The sequence below is a fragment of the Labeo rohita genome, chromosome 8, assembly GCF_022985175.1.
Source record: "Labeo rohita strain BAU-BD-2019 chromosome 8, IGBB_LRoh.1.0, whole genome shotgun sequence".
NCBI classification, from domain to species: Eukaryota; Metazoa; Chordata; class Actinopteri; order Cypriniformes; family Cyprinidae; genus Labeo; species Labeo rohita.
This window is the reverse complement of record NC_066876.1, coordinates 16,752,385-16,771,739: the sequence shown is the minus strand read 5'-3', so window position 1 is coordinate 16,771,739 and position 19,355 is coordinate 16,752,385. Positions and strand designations below refer to the sequence as shown.

General features: G+C 37.3%; 1 protein-coding gene across 1 annotated transcript; it reads left to right on the top strand.

Moving 5' to 3' along the window:
- The first annotated feature begins 273 nt into the window (after positions 1–273).
- atoh1a (atonal bHLH transcription factor 1a) lies at positions 274–1,862 on the top strand. Its single transcript, XM_051117383.1, has one exon. The coding sequence runs from the start codon at positions 382–384 to the stop codon at positions 1,273–1,275; it is 894 nt and encodes a 297-aa protein (XP_050973340.1). The 5' UTR covers positions 274–381; the 3' UTR covers positions 1,276–1,862.
- Positions 1,863–19,355: the final 17,493 nt, after the last annotated feature.

The window sequence follows — 19,355 nt, the reverse complement described above, 5'->3', positions numbered from 1 at the left end:
CTCTAAGTTTCTGAGTGCGTCCTGTGGGACGGCCCATTGTGATAATAATTCTCTAGTTAAACAGGTTTGAAGCGCGACATTACCAAAAAAAGAAAAAAAAAGTTTGTGCATAATAAGCTCTCTCGGGTTTACTACGACTTCTCATTGGTCGCCTACACGCGCCTGCCCCGCGTGCTCTTATTGGTCAAAGCGCCACGCGACCAGCTTGAGAAGGGGGGCTCCCCGGCGCGTGCCGCTTTTAAAACCGACGAGTCGCCCTGAGACATCAGTAAAGAAATCCCCTTCACCACAGGTGTAAGAAGAGAAATCCTCCACGGCAAAAATCCCGTTCCCATATATCCATAGCCACCCACTTTCCTCCAAAAAGCACAAAACACCAAAATGGATGGAATGAACGTGGACGGCGTAAGCACGGATACAAGGGAGTTGGTTGAACTCGACGTCCAGCATCCGAGCTTGGGGCGGGGGGAGCAGCGCGAGTACCCACCAGCTTTGGCACTCATGGCCAGCAGTGACCCACGCGCCTGGCTGGCTCCCGTGCAGGCTGGCACCTGCGCGGCACACGCCGAATACCTGCTGCACTCGCCCGGCTCGAGCGCGGAAGGCGTGTCCTCTGCCTCCAACTTCAGGAAGAGCAGCAAGAGTCCTGTCAAAGTACGCGAGCTGTGCCGGCTTAAAGGAGCTGTGGGTGCAGACGAGGGTAGACAGCGGGCCCCGTCCAGCAAAGCGACCAACGTCGTGCAGAAACAGAGGCGAATGGCTGCCAACGCCCGGGAGAGGCGAAGGATGCACGGACTGAACCACGCGTTCGACGAGCTGCGCAGTGTCATCCCAGCCTTTGACAACGACAAGAAGCTCTCCAAGTACGAAACCCTACAGATGGCCCAGATCTACATCAACGCCCTGTCCGACTTGCTTCAGGGCCCCGGTGCTAAAGCCGACCCGCCAAACTGCGACTTGCTGCCTGCCAACGTGTTCGAGGAGGAGCGCTCTCCCAGAGGATCGCCGAGCGTCTGTCGGAGAGGCTCGGGCGCGGGTTACCCGTACCAGTACGAGGACGGGACGTTCGCCTCTTTCATGGAGCAAGACCTCCAGTCGCCATCGGGAACGAGCAAGTCCGGTTCAGAGGCCAGCAAGGACTCGCCTCGGTCGAACCGGAGCGACGGAGAGTTTTCTCCTCACTCGCACTTCAGTGACTCAGACGAAACGCATTTGGAGATGCAGAGCGAAGACGAGCTGTCGGAACTGAAACTGCCCAAGCACCGCGCTTTTTAGAAAACACACCAACCGGACTGTCCATCAATCGTGTCAATCGCATATTTGGGCTTTGTAATGGGTGGCTTTATTTATCCATTTGTTGTATGATCTTTTTTGACAATGATGTTGTTGTGTCTGACGCCAATAGATTTAGTTGCCTTCTCGTGACATTGACCAGACCCCTACGCCATGTGAACTGCCGCGTGCAGCAGTGCCATGGGCTCGAATGTCATGCATAAAAACTGTCTTCCGTGAACTGTTTTGACACCGTTCATTCAGACGTGATTGTCATGGGCCTATTTTCATAGATACGATTGATTCTGAACCCTGTAAGAATTTGCAACTTCTAAAGTTTACGTGCACTTTAAAAACGGGCCATAGGCTTGAGAAACACTCTTTTGTCATGGAACAAGAAATTTTGTGTTTATGTAGAAGTAATGCCAATTTGATGAATATATTTAATATAGCCATTAGATTTTGTACGTCCGTTCATTTTTAATATTTGATTTCAATGCAAAGATGTGTTCTGCTTCTGTAGCTGAAGTAAGCTATTTATTTCCGTTTGACTTGTCAATTTTTGTTGCGTTATTGAAAATGAGTTTTGCTACACGTATGTTTTGTTTTATTGTAGAAATAAAAAAGAAAAATTAACATAATTATGTCTCATGTCTCTGTGTGACTAAAGTTAGTTGTTATTATGCTTTTTTATCTTTTTAGAATCTAGATCTAGATGTAAATCCAAATATGTTAATATTACAACAAGTGGGTACCAGCTTTATCTAATGGTATTTTCAATTAGGTTTTGCCCCTAACGAGCACTGAGGTAATGAACACTTTATGGTTTGAAGCGATGTGTGACATGATCGATCGATTAATAACTGTACAGTAATCTATACAATTTTGTATCAAAACATATAATGAACTTGCCAGTAATACATTACAAAACAAAGATTTATTTTAAGTGTGTACTTTCAAGTTCAGTGGTTATTTGCAGTGCACTTCGCAAATAAATACTATTTTAAAAAAGAAAAGCGATGCAAGAACCATTTTTGGTTCCCCAAAGAACCTTTCAGTGAACAGTTCCATAGACAAAAAAAGTGAATGTGAAGAATATTTTTATTATTCAATAAATCTCTTTTTTCACTATAAACCTTTTGTGGAATAGAAAGACTGTTCAAGGTTATTCATGCACCATCAGTGCAAATGAAAAAACTGTTCATAAGCGAACCATCATCATGTGAGGAATATTTTCTTAATTTGAATATTTAGTTCTTTAGATCAAGTTTTTAATTTTACTTAAGGATATAAGTATCAATGTGTTGGTTTCTGGGTTATTTTAAGTGCAATTATGTATATATATAGACAATACTAACTAAAGATTACGCGGCATTAGGCTGCAAAATATTTGGCTATAATTAGAAAATGTAATCTGTAAATGTTATTTAAGCTACACAAAAATCATGACCATCATGATGAACTATAAACACAGTCAGTATACAGTGACACATTTGATTAAAAAACACATTGATTCGACTCGCCAAACAACCAATGTACAGTATATTATGTCAGTTCAACATATTTTCCATTTAGAGTGTTTATTCTGCGGCTGTTAAAAACTTGTTTCTCTTTATTTTAAAGTTTTACGCATAGTTGTAAACGTGTAAAAGTGTAAACGTCCTCTTTACATTAATAATATTGCTTGTATTTCAGTAGGTTTACAGCCAACCCAATCTCATGCGAATACATAACTATTTTACAAGTTGGCGATTTCGTACCATTTTCGCCTGATTTGATTCGTATATTCGAAAATGTACAATTTAGACGCACGCACAAAAAATAGAGTTTGTTTGTTCTAGTGCTGTCACTCTAAATCGTCGGAAATATGAACCTCGTAACATCCTCTCAGTTATTAATCTTTTCTTTTGGAATTTGGAAGCACTTCCCTAAGAAGTTTAGAGAATACGTTAAGAGGTGCACGTTTCTTCATGCGGTGCATGTGCATGCTGGTATGCTGCCAACTGCCCCCCGTGCCAACTGTCAGCTTCTCTACCCTCGAGCCATGACAAACATCATGAATTATTTCATTTTGCGTATGAATGGCTTTTAATAGTCTTCTTATCTATAAGCAGCTCCGTGTTTACTGAAGGAATTGTTTTAACTGTAATTGAGGCGTTTATTAACTTTTACAAAATTGTTGGCCGACCCGTGGCAAGGGGTGTTGGGTGTCCTCCTGGAAGCACGCGCTGTCAGCTGGTGAGCGCAACGAGTGGAGTCCCATAGGACCTGACTCGAGAGACTATACACTCGCTCCGTGAGTCTGCCACACACGCGCGCACACGCCCGCCAGCACGCACCAAAGTACACATGCTGACGTACACACACAAACACGCGCACTCTTAATTCTTAGACTAAAAGGGGACTTACAAATAGCTTTCCTTTGTTGCTGTTGTTGTTTTTCCATAAAACCGAAATAACTACACACCTCTAAATTACAAAATAGCTATTTTTCTTTTCGAATTCCTTCTTTTCTTTTTCACAACCACCCCCAAAAATTAGGTTTAATCGATTTAAAGCCATTGTAAATTTTTATGCATATTACAAAAGAATGTTATCTGTTCGCTAGCTACATTATATTTGTTTATTCTTTAAACACTGATGTATGCTTTTCAGCAATGATAAAGACTACTGAGAGATTTCAGTTTAGGAATAGAAGGGATGAGTAATTTTCCAAAACTTATTTTGTCCGCTCCCTTCAAAGACTTCGCTGGAATTGCTCAGGAATTATTAATGAAAGTGGGCGCTGTGTACCTGCTTTTTTGTGTCTCCACCCCTGCGTTTAACCAATCACTCGAGCCGTGTGTTTGCGATCCCTATCCCAGATTAACATCGAGAATAATAGGCAATATCATGCACACGCTCAGCACGCTAAATTATTCACAACCTTATCCATAATACCTTTATCTTCCAGTGAACCGCGCGACCATCTGTGCCGTCCTGTTACATGCGACCCTCAAACGACAAACCCGCTCAAATTTCGCGACCACGCGCCTGTACATAGGGAGTAGCGACGCCTACTAAACTGCAAACTAGGTGAAAAGTTTATCACCTGCTCTTAATAGTCGAATTTAAATGATTATTCTCAATAATAAGGCTGTGTTTCCCTATATGTTTGTAGCTCTTGTCTTACGGTAGCCTATTTTACAACGGATACGGCCAGTTTCCCAAAGTAGCACTTAGATCAGGAGCTGTCAGGTCTGGATTAATTCTAGTGCCTTGACCGATATGTCCAGTTTGTTCATTCAACAAAAAAATAGCTTGAGAAATGCTGCAAACACGGAAAACATTCGATTAATGTCATTAAACAGAAATCTTTTTATAGGGTTATTCTCTTGGTTGTGTTCCTTATAGAAACTTTTTCTAGTGGGCTAGTAGTGTGCACCTGCATGCAACATTTGAAATATTCGACATATTTAATTTTCCAGTGTTCCAGTGTTCTCATTTATCATTAATGTTTTACGTCATCTCGATCGTTTCTTTGTTTTTGCTTTGGTGGAAAATTTTACGTGACTTATGGGCGACTCACGTTATGCGGATTGCCCTTCCATTCGAAAACTTATACAACTATTTCATTTCATTTTATTTCATTTTATGTAATTCTGGAGTTTTTTTTTTTTTTTTTTTTTTTTTTAACTGGAAGCCTGAAGTTTCCTGATTGTATTTTATTTTATTTTTTTCGTTTTTTTTTTTTTATAATCGATTCGAATTACACATCAACAATATCCTATATGATGGTTTAAAAGAGAAAGATGATTTTTATGCAGTAATTTTATGGTGCCTATGGTCTAAAATATATTGCTTGATTCAATACAGAAACATTTTATAAAAGAAAAAATAGACATGACATGAGGGACATGACAGAGACATGAAAACAAATTATGTAGCATTTTTTAATTTTCGTGTTTTATTTGGATACTTAGCTATACATAACTGTCAGTTGACCCCCGCTTGCCCTTATATCACCGCAATTCAGGGGCGACTGATATCAACCTGTGGCCCCACGCTCTTTTTTTTCGTTTTACTAATAAGAGTATTCCTGACAACAGCTGGGAGACTGCCTGAGTTGAGGTTTCACATCTCATTAAATATTGAGGTAGAACGTTGAGGGGAAAACATAAACAAATACTCCCTCCCTTACGCAATGCGCGGGCTCGTAGAATATGAGAGGGTTGTGCGCAACGGTGCTATCATATTGCTTTTCAGCTTCATGCTAACCTTTATAGAAACGTATATATATGTGTTCAGTGAAGATTTCAAAACTAACTGTTAACTGTGCTAACATAACGTGTCTTGTTTAACACCTTTATTAATATTATGTACGCAGAAAACTATTTTTTCTCATAAGAGTGGGCGCGGGCATTTGTAAATGTAATGTGTCTGGCTTCCATCTCATCCGCATCCAGCTGTTTTTAGCTGTACAAAGCAGCTCGCACTTTAAATATTCTTCTCCCTCTAGTGGCTTATGAACCGGAAGTCTAACACATTATCAGAAAACAGCTTAGGTCTGCATTGAAAAATAAGTTGGATAGGCTCAGACCTGCTGTTTAGACATTTAACTTTTTTTTTGTTTGACAGTGACAAAATAGAACATAATAACACTGCTTTGTTTGCACTCCATTGCTGTGAAATGTTTGTTTTTCCTTCTCTTTTTTCTCTAGTGTGCTTGTATTTGAGGTGCTGGGGAATTGTTAGTTTTTACTGTCCTAGTTCCTCAACCATTTTTCAACATGATGGACAGGTCGTGAAAAACCACCACAATGAAGATCAACCCAACCTCCACCTCATTCAGTACTGGATGAACTTAAGTATTTCAGAACATCATGCATGCACGGCCTACCGAACAGGTAAAGTGTTATACGTGAGTAAACCAATGTAAACTGCCAGCAGAGCACAAGCTCATTCCTATGCTTAGTTGAAAAGTGAGGTTCCTAAACTTCATTGAAGATAAGATGAGTGGGAGGAGCCAAGGAAAGGGCTCGGACTCTCTGGGGACACTGGAACAAAAGCTAAAACTGGGCCGTACTCTCCATCTGCTTCGAGACTGTAGCAACAACCATAGAGCAAGACAGAAAAAGAGAGAGAGGGCATGTGGGGGTGAGGTGTACAAGGCATTCAAAAGAGATGGAAAAAAAAGACAACTTTTGATGCAAGTGCAGAAATGGATGATAACTGGAGAAGATTTAGACAGAGAATCGTTCTCAACTATGTAAGCACTGATCTGAGAGACTTGTGCCAAGTAACCGTTACCCATCCAGCTATTGTCAATAGAGCATTTGGATATCAGCTTATGGAGACGACGCTATAAAATATTAATGTCAAGTAATGTATTAGAGGCCTTTGTTGACACATACACATACACCTGTGCATGTAGCACAACTACATGGTTAAAAAAAGCTTTGTGGTGTTTTAAAAAAGATTGTTATCTAAGCAAGGGAGCAAAATAATAGAAAACGTCACATGAGCCTCTGAATAAGAGGTATGAATAATGCATAGGCTTCCTGTGAACACTAGTCTGCAGTCTCTGATGATGCGTATCCATGTAACCCAGATAGCCAGGATTATTCTTATGAAATCATATAATGTTATGCATGAATGCTCTTGACTTGCAAACAAGAAAAAAACGTTTAAACAGTTTAGAAAAAAGTTTTTGAACAACTTTAGAAGAATTTAGATATTGACAGATATTGAACAGATATTGATGCACTTAGAGGAATACTCCAAGTTCAATACAAAATGAACTTAGTCAGCAACATTTATTGCATAATGTTGATGACCAGAAAAACTAATTAATCTGTTAATCCTTTAATTCTTCTTATTAGGGCTGTCACTTACAATTATTTTGGTAATCAAAGTAATCAAATAATTATAATAATTAATATTATTTTATTTTATTATTATTATTTTAATTGTATTATTATTATTATTATTATTATTGTAGTAGTAGTAGTACTAGTAGGCCTAATTGAACCTTAAGTGAACAATAGCCTTTAAAATAACTTAAAATACATATATATATATTAGCAATGAGGCAATAATAATTAGTTCAAATAAAGTATCAGTTGTTATGTTTTATAAACAATAGAACTTATGTATTTTATGCATTATAACAAATGAGTGCAGAGGGCACCAATGGCCCGACAGTTGTTTTTACACTTTACTTCGCAATCTAATCTTGGTTTAAAGGAGAAGTCCACTTCCAAAACAAAGATTCACCTATAATGTACTCACCCCTTTGTCATCCAACATGATCATGTCTTTCTTTCTTAAGTCGTAAAGAAATTATGTTTTTTGAGGAAAACATTTCCAAAAGGCAGTTTAAATGCGGCTTCAAACGATCCCAAATGCAGTTGTACATGATCCCAGCCGAGGAAGAAAGGTCTTATCTAGCGCAACGATCGGTTATTTTCATTTAAAAAAATACAATTTAAATACTTTAAAAAATTTCAAACGTTTGCCTTGCCTTTCTCTTCCTGAACTCTGTGTATTCTGACTCAAGACAGTTATGGTATGTCGAAAAACTCCTATCGTATTTTCTCCCTCAACTTCAAAAATCATTTCAAAATCATCCAACATCGCTGCAGAAGTACCAACCGAGTCTTTGCAAAGTGAACATGCAAAGAAGATCAAACACCCTCTACCAAAAAGGTAAAACAGCAATACAGGACGGTTTCGAAGTTGAGGGAGAACATGAGATGGGAATTTTTCGACATACCCTAACTGTCATGAACCGAAACAGACAGTCCAGGCAGAGTAAGACAAGATGAGCGTTTGGCATTAAAAAGTATATAAATTGTATTATTTTTATGAAAATAACCAATCGTTACGCTAGATAAGACCCTTCTTTCTCAGCTGGTATCCTTTACAACCACATTTGGGATCGTTTGAAGCTGCATTTAAACTGTATTTTGAAAGTTTAAAATCGGGGCACCACATCAATCAATTATATGGAGAAAAATGCTGAAATGTTTTCCTCAAAAAACATAATTTCTTTTACAACTGAAGAAAGAAAGACATGAACATCTTGGATGACAAGGGGGTGAGTACATTATATGTGAATCTTTGTTTTGGAAGAGGACTTCTCCTTAATATTGACTAAACAACATATATTTAAATGTCCACTTAATTTTTAATATCTGGCCATTTCTTTACAACATAAATGCTACAGCCACTGTTATTTCTTGAATATGTGGACATTAAAACGTATAAATTGTGAGGTTTACAGTGAGGGGTTTAATTTTTATTTTGAAATCGCGATGAACAGTTAGCATATTGAGAAAGACACTGATGTATTCCCCAGATTATGCAGAGATGGAGTTTGAGACACTCTATACATGTAAATGATAACAGTTTGTGTGGAGCAGCATTAACTGTTAAGCGAGCCACTCTAAGACTCACATGTAACCTACAGGCATGTAAGTGCATATATTAAACCTGCATCACATATATTTACTTAACTGAATCATAGTGCTTGTTAAATCACAATAGCATTATACTTTATTATGGTTTTAGATTGGTTTAATACATCATGTAGCCTTGGAAAACAGTCTAATAATATGTTTCAGGGATTTTCGTCTGTGAAATGTGCCACTGCTGGTATTTTGCTGGTTAGTTGACATGGGAAAGCAAGTTTCCTCAAATTGAATCGACGAATTGTGACAGCCCTACTTCTGATATTTTAATGTAATTATTTTACTTTACTAAGTTGTACATTTTAAGGAGATGTCTAATGTTATTAATGCATTCTGACTTATTTACACTGTTAAAGAGTTGGATTCTCATGCTAAACATGACCAAAGTCTCAGTATTTCTGTGCCAAATATACTCCTTCAGGCTTTGTATAAGTTTCGGAAAGTTTTTTTGAGTGTGGCCCTGTATGACCTCATATAGGTTGAAAAGAGTGCGCACATCAACATGCTTCATTTGTTAATTCATTAGCCACAGTTAATTTAATTCAGTAAAAAGCAAAAGCTACACCTGCTAATGACTCTTTAGCTCCGCCCACGGCACGCCCCCAGGAGCTTGACTGTTTTCAATGAGAAGCGGTACAGCTGTATCCTTCTTTTATAAATCTGATACTCACGATTAAGGAGAGGTTTGCAGAAACTGTGTTTTATGTGTATTTTAAGGTTTTAACCATTAAGTTGTCATGGCTTTTTATATATATATATATATATATATTTTTTTTTTTTTTTTTTTTCTTTTACTGCAATAATAAACACACTGGATTGTAATGTAGATAGTTTTACCATTTAATGCACACTGCTATTCCTCTAGTTATTTACCTACAGTAGAGAGGCTAATAAATGACAAGTCTTGCACATTCACAGAAAATAGCTCACTTCCGTGTTACAAAATAAGGTGAATACTTTTGAAACAGTGAGTGTAAAACTGTTTACGGATTGGCCTCATTCACTTCTATTGTAAGTGTAATCCAATTAATTTTTGTGGTAATCAGCATTCATCGCAAATGCTGTTGACTGAATTTAACATGGAATACCTTTTTTGAATCTTCTGGAAACATATATGTGATATCACATTAGTTTATTAAAGTGATCAGCAGAAAAACTGTAAGGATTAGCCATTTTTTAGCTAACCTAGTCCACCTCATCTCAGTGTCTTTCAGCACGTTGTAAAAAGAAACTGAAAGGGCAGTGGTGATTCTTCACATCTTTGTTCCTCCTGTGGCTGCCCTTTTGTGTCTGCAAAATGTTCAAAGTGGACGTACCTACACCAACATGAGGCTTCTTGGGTAACCGTCCCATTCAAAGGTACACAATGGTGAGGCCAATTATATTGACGTTCAATGCCCTTTGAGCATCAGTTACATTCATTGTGAGGATATGGATGTGTGTGCATATGTATAGGAAACACCTAAACTGTAGGGGCATTTATTCTTTTTGTTGACTTCCTCATGGGTTGGGTTACGTCCAGCGTGCCGTTCCCCTTCCGATGAACGAGAGACTGCGGTAGTGAATGGTTGAGGTCAAAAAATTGGCTCTCGTAGTGCTGGAGGCACTTTTCGAGTCACACCTCAGAACATGAGGGGCAATTCTTTCTTTCAAGCTAGTGGTGAATGCTTTGACTTATATAGATTACAAGGGTAGGCACAGAGAATGAGTGGATTTGTGGTGTAAACCACATCTAAGACCCTCCTGTGTGGGTTTTTCTCTGAACGCAGAGCTGAAATGTACTTATGAACTTCATGATCATAGAAAGTCTACAAATTAGTTTTTTTTATGCGCCCGTAAGCAAAATCCTCATCAGTGATCATAAATAAACATCACTGGAGTATGATTTACAAGAAAATACTATTTCAGTCTTTCTATAAAATTTCACGCTTAATGGGATAGCTCACCCAAAAATGAAAATTCTGTCACTAATTACTCACCTTCCTGTCATTTCAAACCTGTAAGACCTTTGTTCATCTTCAGAACATAAATTTATATTTTTGATGAAATCAGAGAGCTTTCTGGCCCTGCACAGACAGCAACGCAACTACTACTTTCAAGGACCAGAAAGGTAGTAAGGACATTGATAAAATAGTCCATGTGACATCAGAGGTTGAACCGTAATTTTCTGAAGTTATGTGAATACTTTTTATGCGCAAAGAAAACAAAAAATAATGACTTTATTCAACAATTTCTTCTCTTCCATGCCAGTCGTTGCGCATGCACAAGAAGCAATGGAATACACAACAGTCGTTATTTTTATTTAATACAAAAAGTATTCTTGTAGCTTCATAAAATTATGGTTGAACCACTGATGTCACACAGACTATTTTAACAGTGTCCTTACTACGTTTCTGGCCCTTGCCCGTGTTAGTTGCATTACTGTCTTGGCAGCGTCAGAAAGCTCTCGGATTTCATCAAAAATATCTTAATTTGTGTTCCCGAAGATGAACGAAGATTTTACAGGTTTGGAACAACATGAGGGTGAGTAATTAATGACGGAATCTCTTTAGTTCACTGTGTTATTTGCAGTTTCTTTGTAATTATTTGTAAAATTTACTAACAGTTTTTTTTTATGTTATTATTATTACTTTTTTTTTTACCTGTGATCTGTCATTCTCTGTTATCCATCAAAACTTTTAAAGGAGTAGTTCACTTCCAGAACAAAAATTTACAGATAATTTACTCACCCTCTTGTCATCCAAGATGTTCATGTCTTTTTTTTCTGTTGTAAAGAAATTATGTTTTTTGAGCAAAACATTTCAGGATTTTTCTCCATATAGTGGACTTCAATGGTTCCCGCAAGTTTGATTCCAAAATCCAGTTCAAATGCAGCTTCAAAGGGCTCTAAACGATCCCAGACGAAGAAGAAGGGTCTTATCTAGTGGAACGATTACTTATTTTCTAAAAAAACTGACAATCGAAATACTTTTTAACCTCAAATGCTTGTCTTGTCTAGCTCTGCGTGAACTCTGTGTATTCCGATTCATGACAGTTACAGTATGTCGAAAAACTCCCATCTCATTTTCTTCTCCAACTTCAAAATCGTCCTACATCGCTGTTTTACCCTTTTTTTGTAAAGGGCATTTGATCTTCTTTGGATGTTCACTTTGTAAACACTGGGTCAGTACTTAGGGTAATTTTGAAGTCGGAGGGGAAAATGGGATGGGAGTTTTTCGACATACCCTAACTGTCTTATACCGGAATACACAGAGTCCACGCAGAACTAGACAAGACGAGCATTTGAGGTTAAAAAGTATATAAACTGTACTTTTATTTTTTTGGAAGATAAGACACTTCTTCCTCGGCTTGAATCGTTTAGAGCCCTTTGAAGCTACATTTAGACTGCATTTTGGAAGTTTTCCTCAAGAAACATAATTTCTTTACGACTGAAGAAAGAAAGACATGAACATCTTGGATGACAAGGGGGTGAGTACATTATCTGTAAATTTTTGTTCTGGAAGTGAACTCCTTTTCAAATTATTTCTATTATTATCAGAAATGTACACTTTTATTTATTCAGCACAGAACCAATAAAAATGGCAGAAAATTAGTTTTAAAAAGTAAGCAAACATTTGTAAGATGTTTAAAAGAAGATAAGGGATAGACAAGTGGGGTAAATAATTTCAATTCAGTGTCCGTGACATCTGTATTTTCTTCCTAAAGGAAAGCATATAAATTGAAGTCCTGCACCAGGACCTCTTTTGCCCCTCTCATCTCTCTCAATGCCTTGAACTCATTTAACTCTGCCAGGCTTGGAGAGCACTGGCTGTCCCACCCACTCACCTGTGAAGGCCACGCATCTATTAAGGGACTCTTGCCCCCATTGTACAGTGGCTGCACAGATAGTGTTTCAGCTGTGAGCCATGCTCTAGGGAGGGATACTGTATATTGTCAGGAGTTTTCTTGTGTTTTATTCCGCTCTCCTTTCATGGCCGCTGAAAGCCTCCCCTAGTCCAGTTCCCCAGAGACCCTCACTCTCAGGTATCCTGTGGGTGGAGCAGAGGGGAGTGGGGCAAGCTGGGGGAGACAAGGATATCGCTTTCAGCTGTACGCAGAGACAACCGTGCCCCCCGCCCACCTTTTCTCCCTCCCACTCCCAATTAGGGATACATGTCCGACCCCTTTTCTTTTTTTTTCCTCCCTATTTCCATTCATCTATTCAGCACTCCGAGAGGAGCCTCCGACAATGGAGAGTTGTGGAAAGCAACTTTGCAAATCGAACAGTGTCAGGCAGGGCAGAGAGATGGAAAAGGTAGAAGGGTTGTGTTTTTGGATAGACAGACAGACGAACGTTAGAAAGATGTATAGATAGATAAATAGATAGATATGGGTTAGAATGGTTGAGTCATGACTAATGAGTTCGTGTAAGTGCTTTTTTTTTTTTTTTTTTTTTTTTGTCTCTTAGAAAAAAAGATGTTTGAATCACAGATGAGTCACCAGATACAAGGTTTCGGTTTTTCACTACAAGCAAAAGAGAGTATAACCTGAGCTGAATGACCTCCAGTCGAAATCACTATTCATGTTTAACATGCACACCTCTTTTGAAATGTATGGCTTGTTCCAAGTTCACAGACTGACCCGCTAAATTACTGGGGTGTACAGTCACATTGAGTTCCTTAGTCCCTCAGTAAGCATACTTGTCAGTATTTTGTGAGCATCCCTGCAATATGAGTGTGAGACATAGGAGTGGAGGGAGTTGGTGCCTGCAGGGTGTACTTAGAAAACGTGACCCCTTTCTAAGTAGTTTGTGCCCAACACTTACAGAGCAACTTCCTTGTTGCATTAATACGACCCAGATTCACTCAAGATACAAAAGAAGCTGAGTAATTAGTTAACCAGCCAGCAGGCTTTTTAGCAACTCAAGCCTCTCAGCACCATCACACACCATTTTTCCCTCCTCCAAAACATTACTCAGCAAACCTTAGTGTTATTTTTAGCCACTATACAGTGAAGTTTGAAGCTGCTGTTTTGAGGCTTGTCATTAGTTACTCTCCATCATTCCAAACCCGTATGCTGTTATTTTGTAAATTCTATTTAGAATTTTGGAAGAATCTTTTTATAAAGGGACTGCATCTGTCAACAAGATCAAAAGCAATTCATAGCACAGATTTTAAAAAAGCAGTCCGTGATGAACTCTTGAGGGACCTCAAGGGGGTGCTATGGAGTCTGTGAAAAGTTTGAAAGAATATAAAATGCACAATCAATAAATAAAAAAATAAATCTGTATAGTATCCACCTTTTCCTGAGTAAGCAGTGAGCGCCCCCATGATGGATTCTAGATTTTGTTCCAGTCTCCATAGAAATCCATGTTAAAACGAGGTAAAAAGTTCGGCTGAATTAATTAAACTGAAACTTTTTAAATATAACTAAATATAAAAATGTGTGTAGGGTTAAGTTGTGCATTAATTTGACTAGAAACATTAGTGACCGGAAATGTAAAGCATTTTTCCATTATGAGGCAGACGAGACTTCCGGGTTCAGGAAAAGGTGGATAGTGTCTTTATTTATTTATTTTTTTAATTTGTGTATTTATTATTTTTGGATTTAAACTAAATAAAAACATTTGGAAATAAAATTTTAATTGGACAATTTCGGACACCTTTAAAGTTGTTTATTCTCCTTTTTGGAGCTTGAAAGTGGTGGTTTTGAACTGCTATTATATGAATTAGAGTTGCATGAAAATTATGTTTCCACCTAAATTATGAGTCAAAAGTTTTTGAGCAGTAAGATTTTTAATTGTTTTTAAGGAATTCTCCTCTGCTCACCAAGCCTGCATTTCTTTGATCCAAAATACAGCAACGGCAGTAATATTGTGAATATTTTACTATTTAAAATAACTTCTTTCTATTTGAATATATTTTAAAATGTAATTTATTCCTGTGATCAAAGCTACATTTTCAGCATTGTTATAGTCTTCAGTGTCACATGATCTTTCAGAAATCATCCTAATATGATGATTTGCTGTTCAAGAAACATTTATTGTTATTATTGTCAATATTTAAAATAGTTGAGTACATGTTTCAGGATTCTCTGATGAATAGAAAGATCCAAAGATCAGTATTTATCTGAAATAAAAAACTTTACCATTTAAATACCATTTAAAAACTTGAAGTCAGTATAATAGATAAATTTAGATAAATGCTGTTCTTCTGAACTATTCATCAAAGAAACCTGAAAAAATTCTACTCAGCTGTTTTCAACATCATCATCATCATAATTAATAATAATAATAATAATACATGTTTTTTGAGCAGCAACTTAGAAAATTAGAATGATTTCCGAAGGATCATGTGACTGGAGTAATGGTGCTATGAAATCACAGGAATAAATTATATTTTAAAACCTATTTAAAACAGTTTTTTTTTTTTTTTTTTAAATATTTTTAAAAATATTTCAGATTTTTACTGTTTTTGGTTTACTTGATCAAATAAATGCAGGCTTGGTAAGCAGAAGAGACTCTTTACAAGACATTAAAAAACTTATAAACTTTTGACTGGTAGTGTTTATTCTTTGTCTCTATGTATTCTGTTTATCAGCATATTATGATTATTAACAATATTTTTATAGTCCCTGTTTCTTCTTCTTTTTTACAGTCCTGAAGAAGTGAAGATGCTGGGCGGTGGATACAGTTTCATGTGGATCTGTGTTGATTGTTGTGGAGCTGTTTGTTCAGGTAAGCATGGGAAAAGCTCTCAGTGTCTCTCATACTTGAGCTCATCTTCCCTCCCAGCAGATTATCCCTACATCCCTCGTTTTCACATCATCAGACTCAATCCACATCCAGTTGCTCTTCTCCTGAGGGTTGCTTCCCCCCCTACAGATCAGTGCTGCCTCACTGCACCTGTCAATCAGTGTCTCTTTTCCCCTCTCTCTCCCTCACTTCTCCTTCCCACCCTATTTCATGTTTCTGCATGAGAACTGTGACACTCTGTAATTCAGCAGGTCACAAATGTCCTAACTTTTAATCACTACGCAATCAAAACGAATGCAAACAGGCCCAAAATCAATGTTAAACAACTGACATGAAAAATCTTCTTTAGACTATAAAACAGCACATAAAGTGACATGATATCAACATCTTTGAAAAAACTCTTGATCATTATGAGATTTAACAGGTAGTAACTAAGATCTACATCATTTTGATGTTGGATAAACTGACCATTGTAGCTTCCCTCATGAGGTGATGATGAGCAACACGTCAAAACCTACACCAGCGGTATTGCTCTTCTCTCTTGATGTACAGACAATCAGTCTAGCTCTTCCCCCTCCCTGTTCTCCCCCCATGCAAAAGTGTGTACTTTGAGGAAGAGCATGAGATGTGAAGGCTCTGCCCTGCCAGAGAGACAGGGGCGAAAACAAAATGGCACAACTAACAAAAGGGCCTGTATCCAGGCCGAGGCTAGCCATTGTCCTGTGCAGAGCCTGCCGTCGAACGTGAGACGAGCGGGTCCCCCCTCCGCTGCAGGAACCTAATAGGAAATCAAAGTTCTCACGGAGAATGGGCCGGGCTCAGAGTTACCCTCCCTTGGGTTTTGCTGAAAGAAGAGTGCAGAAAGAGTTCTGGCAGGACCAGAGAAGGTTAATGCAGTGGATAGTCTTTCTGCTGCTTGCGTCCATGGCCCACACTAAACTCTGTGTCTGTCTGTGTGTCTGTCTGGAAAGATGCCTTCATTGCCTAGCATATAAGCTCTGACTGAAAACATTCTGGCTTTGTGGAGGTGTTTGACCTTCTGAAACTCAATTATGCAACAAAATGTAGTTCGTATCATTGATAAATTAGTTTTCACTAATTTAGGACTCACAACCCACTCACAACCCACTTGTTTTCAATTTAAAACAGGAAATAGCGTTTTAGAATTTTGAAAAACTGAAAACAAGGAAAAAATATGTTAAAAAAAAAATTAAGATTTAAAGATTTTCTAGGGATAAATGTTTAAGACTTTTAAGATAAATATTTAATTTTTTTAGGTTTTTTTTAAAGATTTGTAAGAATTTATTGTGACTTTCTTTACAAAAATCATGTTCACTTTTGAAGCACAAGATCATATCTGACCCTGGACCACAAAACCAGTCGTAAGGTTAATTTTTCAACTAAAAATCATTTAAAAGCTGGATAAATAACCTTTCCATTGATGTATGGAAATTAGTTATGACATAAGATAAAACTATTTGAAAATCTGGAATCTAAGCAAAAAAATCTAAATATTGAGAAAATCGTCTTTAAAGTTGTCCAAATGAAGTTCTTAGCAATGCAATATATTTACGGTAGGAAATTTACAACATTTTCATGGAACATGATCTTTATTTAATATCCTAATGATTTTTGGCATAAAAGAAAAATCAATATTTTTGACACATACTATGTATTTTTAGCTTTTGCTACAAATATACTTGTGCCACTTAGTCCACGGTCACATATAAAATCATGCTGAAGAACATAATCATCAGATTTTACACAAACTTGCATAGCATAAAGCAAAAAAAATATTAAGACAATCTCAAATTTATTATCATATTTTATTTTAGCTCTAAACAGTTTAAATTGTCATGAAAAGTTTCTTAAATTAGAAAAAAAAAGTCAGAATATGAATGTCCATTTAAAGGGATAGTTCACCCAAAATGAAAATTTTGTCATTATTTACTTACCTTTTTGTCTTTCAAAACCTGTATGACTGTCTTTCTTCTACAAAACACAAAAGAAGATATTTTGAAGAATGTTGGTAACCGAACAGTTCTCAAATTCCACAGAAGAAAGAAAGTCATACAGATTTGGAACAAAAGTGTGATTAAATGATTCATTTTTGGGTGTACTGTCCCTTTAAGTTGGTTTATCTCCACTTGTGTTCGAGTCTTCTGATGTCAGAGGTCAAGAAGAAGGCTTGAGTGGGACATGTGAAACAGCAAGCGCCTCTTCACATCAGATGAAGGTACCAAGATACTCTTCTCGTGAGATGCAGGTGTTAAGATACTCCTCTCTTCAGATGGAGGTGTTTAGCGGCTGTGTTAAGCTGCTTAAACTCTTCCGAAGCCCTGGAGGCAGGAACAGGGGAAGGAAGATCACCTGAGGGAAGTTTTTTACTGTGACACAGCACAGCACAGTCTTTGGCCCCCCGGGTCTGTTTCTGGGTTACCCGCCAGAGAACAAGAGCTTTTTGCGGTTCAGATTCTTGGAAGGTGTTGGATGTCTGCAGTGTCACAACTAACAAAACCATTTGAAAACAAAGTGGCCCACTGAATGCAGCACTGCAATGTGATCCCCGGCCCTTTGTGCCGCAGTAGAAAATGTCCCCTCAGAAGCAAGGGGGAGACACACCATTTAATTCCTCTGATTTTCTCCTTTTAAGTGCATTCTTCAAAGGTGAACATGTTAACTATTAAAGAGCTATGTTACCTCTCGGGAAGAGGCATACCAGTCCCGCGGTTGTTAGATGTAAAGCTGATAGACAGGCTGTGCCCTAGTCTTATGGGTAGTGTAACACTTTAAACCAGACAGGAAGTGCATTAACTTTTTTTTATAATTTAATTTTACATTAAGTAACTCTTTTAATTGCACAAGAGAACATAAAAGTAAAGTTTGTTTGTTTGTTTGTTTAAAATATTTTATTTATCAAGTTTTATGCTTCTAATAAAATATATTAAAATTATGCATTTATATATGCTCCTAAATATTAACTTTTTTATTTATCCACATGTTTATGCATTCAATTACATTTTTTATTTATTTTATTTTTTAATGGACAGTTTTAATATCATTTTATTATGCAAATATTACAGAAGGTTCTAACGGTCACTGATGCGTCAGAAGGAAACACAATGCATTAAGAGCTGGGGGCGAAAATGTTTTAAATTTGAAGATCAGGGTAAATTTAATTTATTTTGTCTTCTGGGAAACATGTAAATGTCTCCTGTAGCTTCTGAAGGGCAGTACTAAATAAAAAAATATGATATTTAGGATAAATAAGAAAAATGTACACATCTTTGTTTGGTTCAAAAGTTTACAACCCTGCCTCTTAATGCATCGTTTTTCCCTCTAGGGCATCAGTGAGCATTTGAACCTTTTGTAGTAGTTGCAGTCCCTCAGTTGTCCTCAGTGTGAAAAGATGGATATAAAAATAATACAGTCATGGTTGGAAAGGGTTCAAATACATAAAAATGCTGAACAATCAAAAAATCTGTGGGACCTAAAGGATTTTTCTGAATAACTGTGCAGGACAAACAGGGGACTCATGAACAACGATCACTTAAAAACAAAAACAAACAAAAAAAAAAAAAACAGCTGTGGATCGTTCAGGTAACAACACAGTATTAAAAATCAAGCGTATGTAAACTTTTGAACGGGGTCATTTTTATAAATTCAACTATTATGTTTTCTTATGTACTATATGTAAACATCTTTTATGTGAAATATCTTGTTTAGGTCAGTACTAAATACAAAATAACATGCATTTTGTATGATCCCTCTTATGTTGGTAAAATAATTAACATTTTGCAGATTCTGTAAGATGTATGTAAACTTTTGACCTCAGCTGTAATTTATAGATTCTCCCTAATTCTTCTTTTTCATATTTTAAATTTCAAAGATTTTAAAAT

Coding starts and splice junctions, on each gene's coding strand:
- atoh1a (XM_051117383.1), top strand. CDS start 382: ATGGATGGAATGAACGTGGACGGCGTAAGCACGGATACAAGGGAGTTG.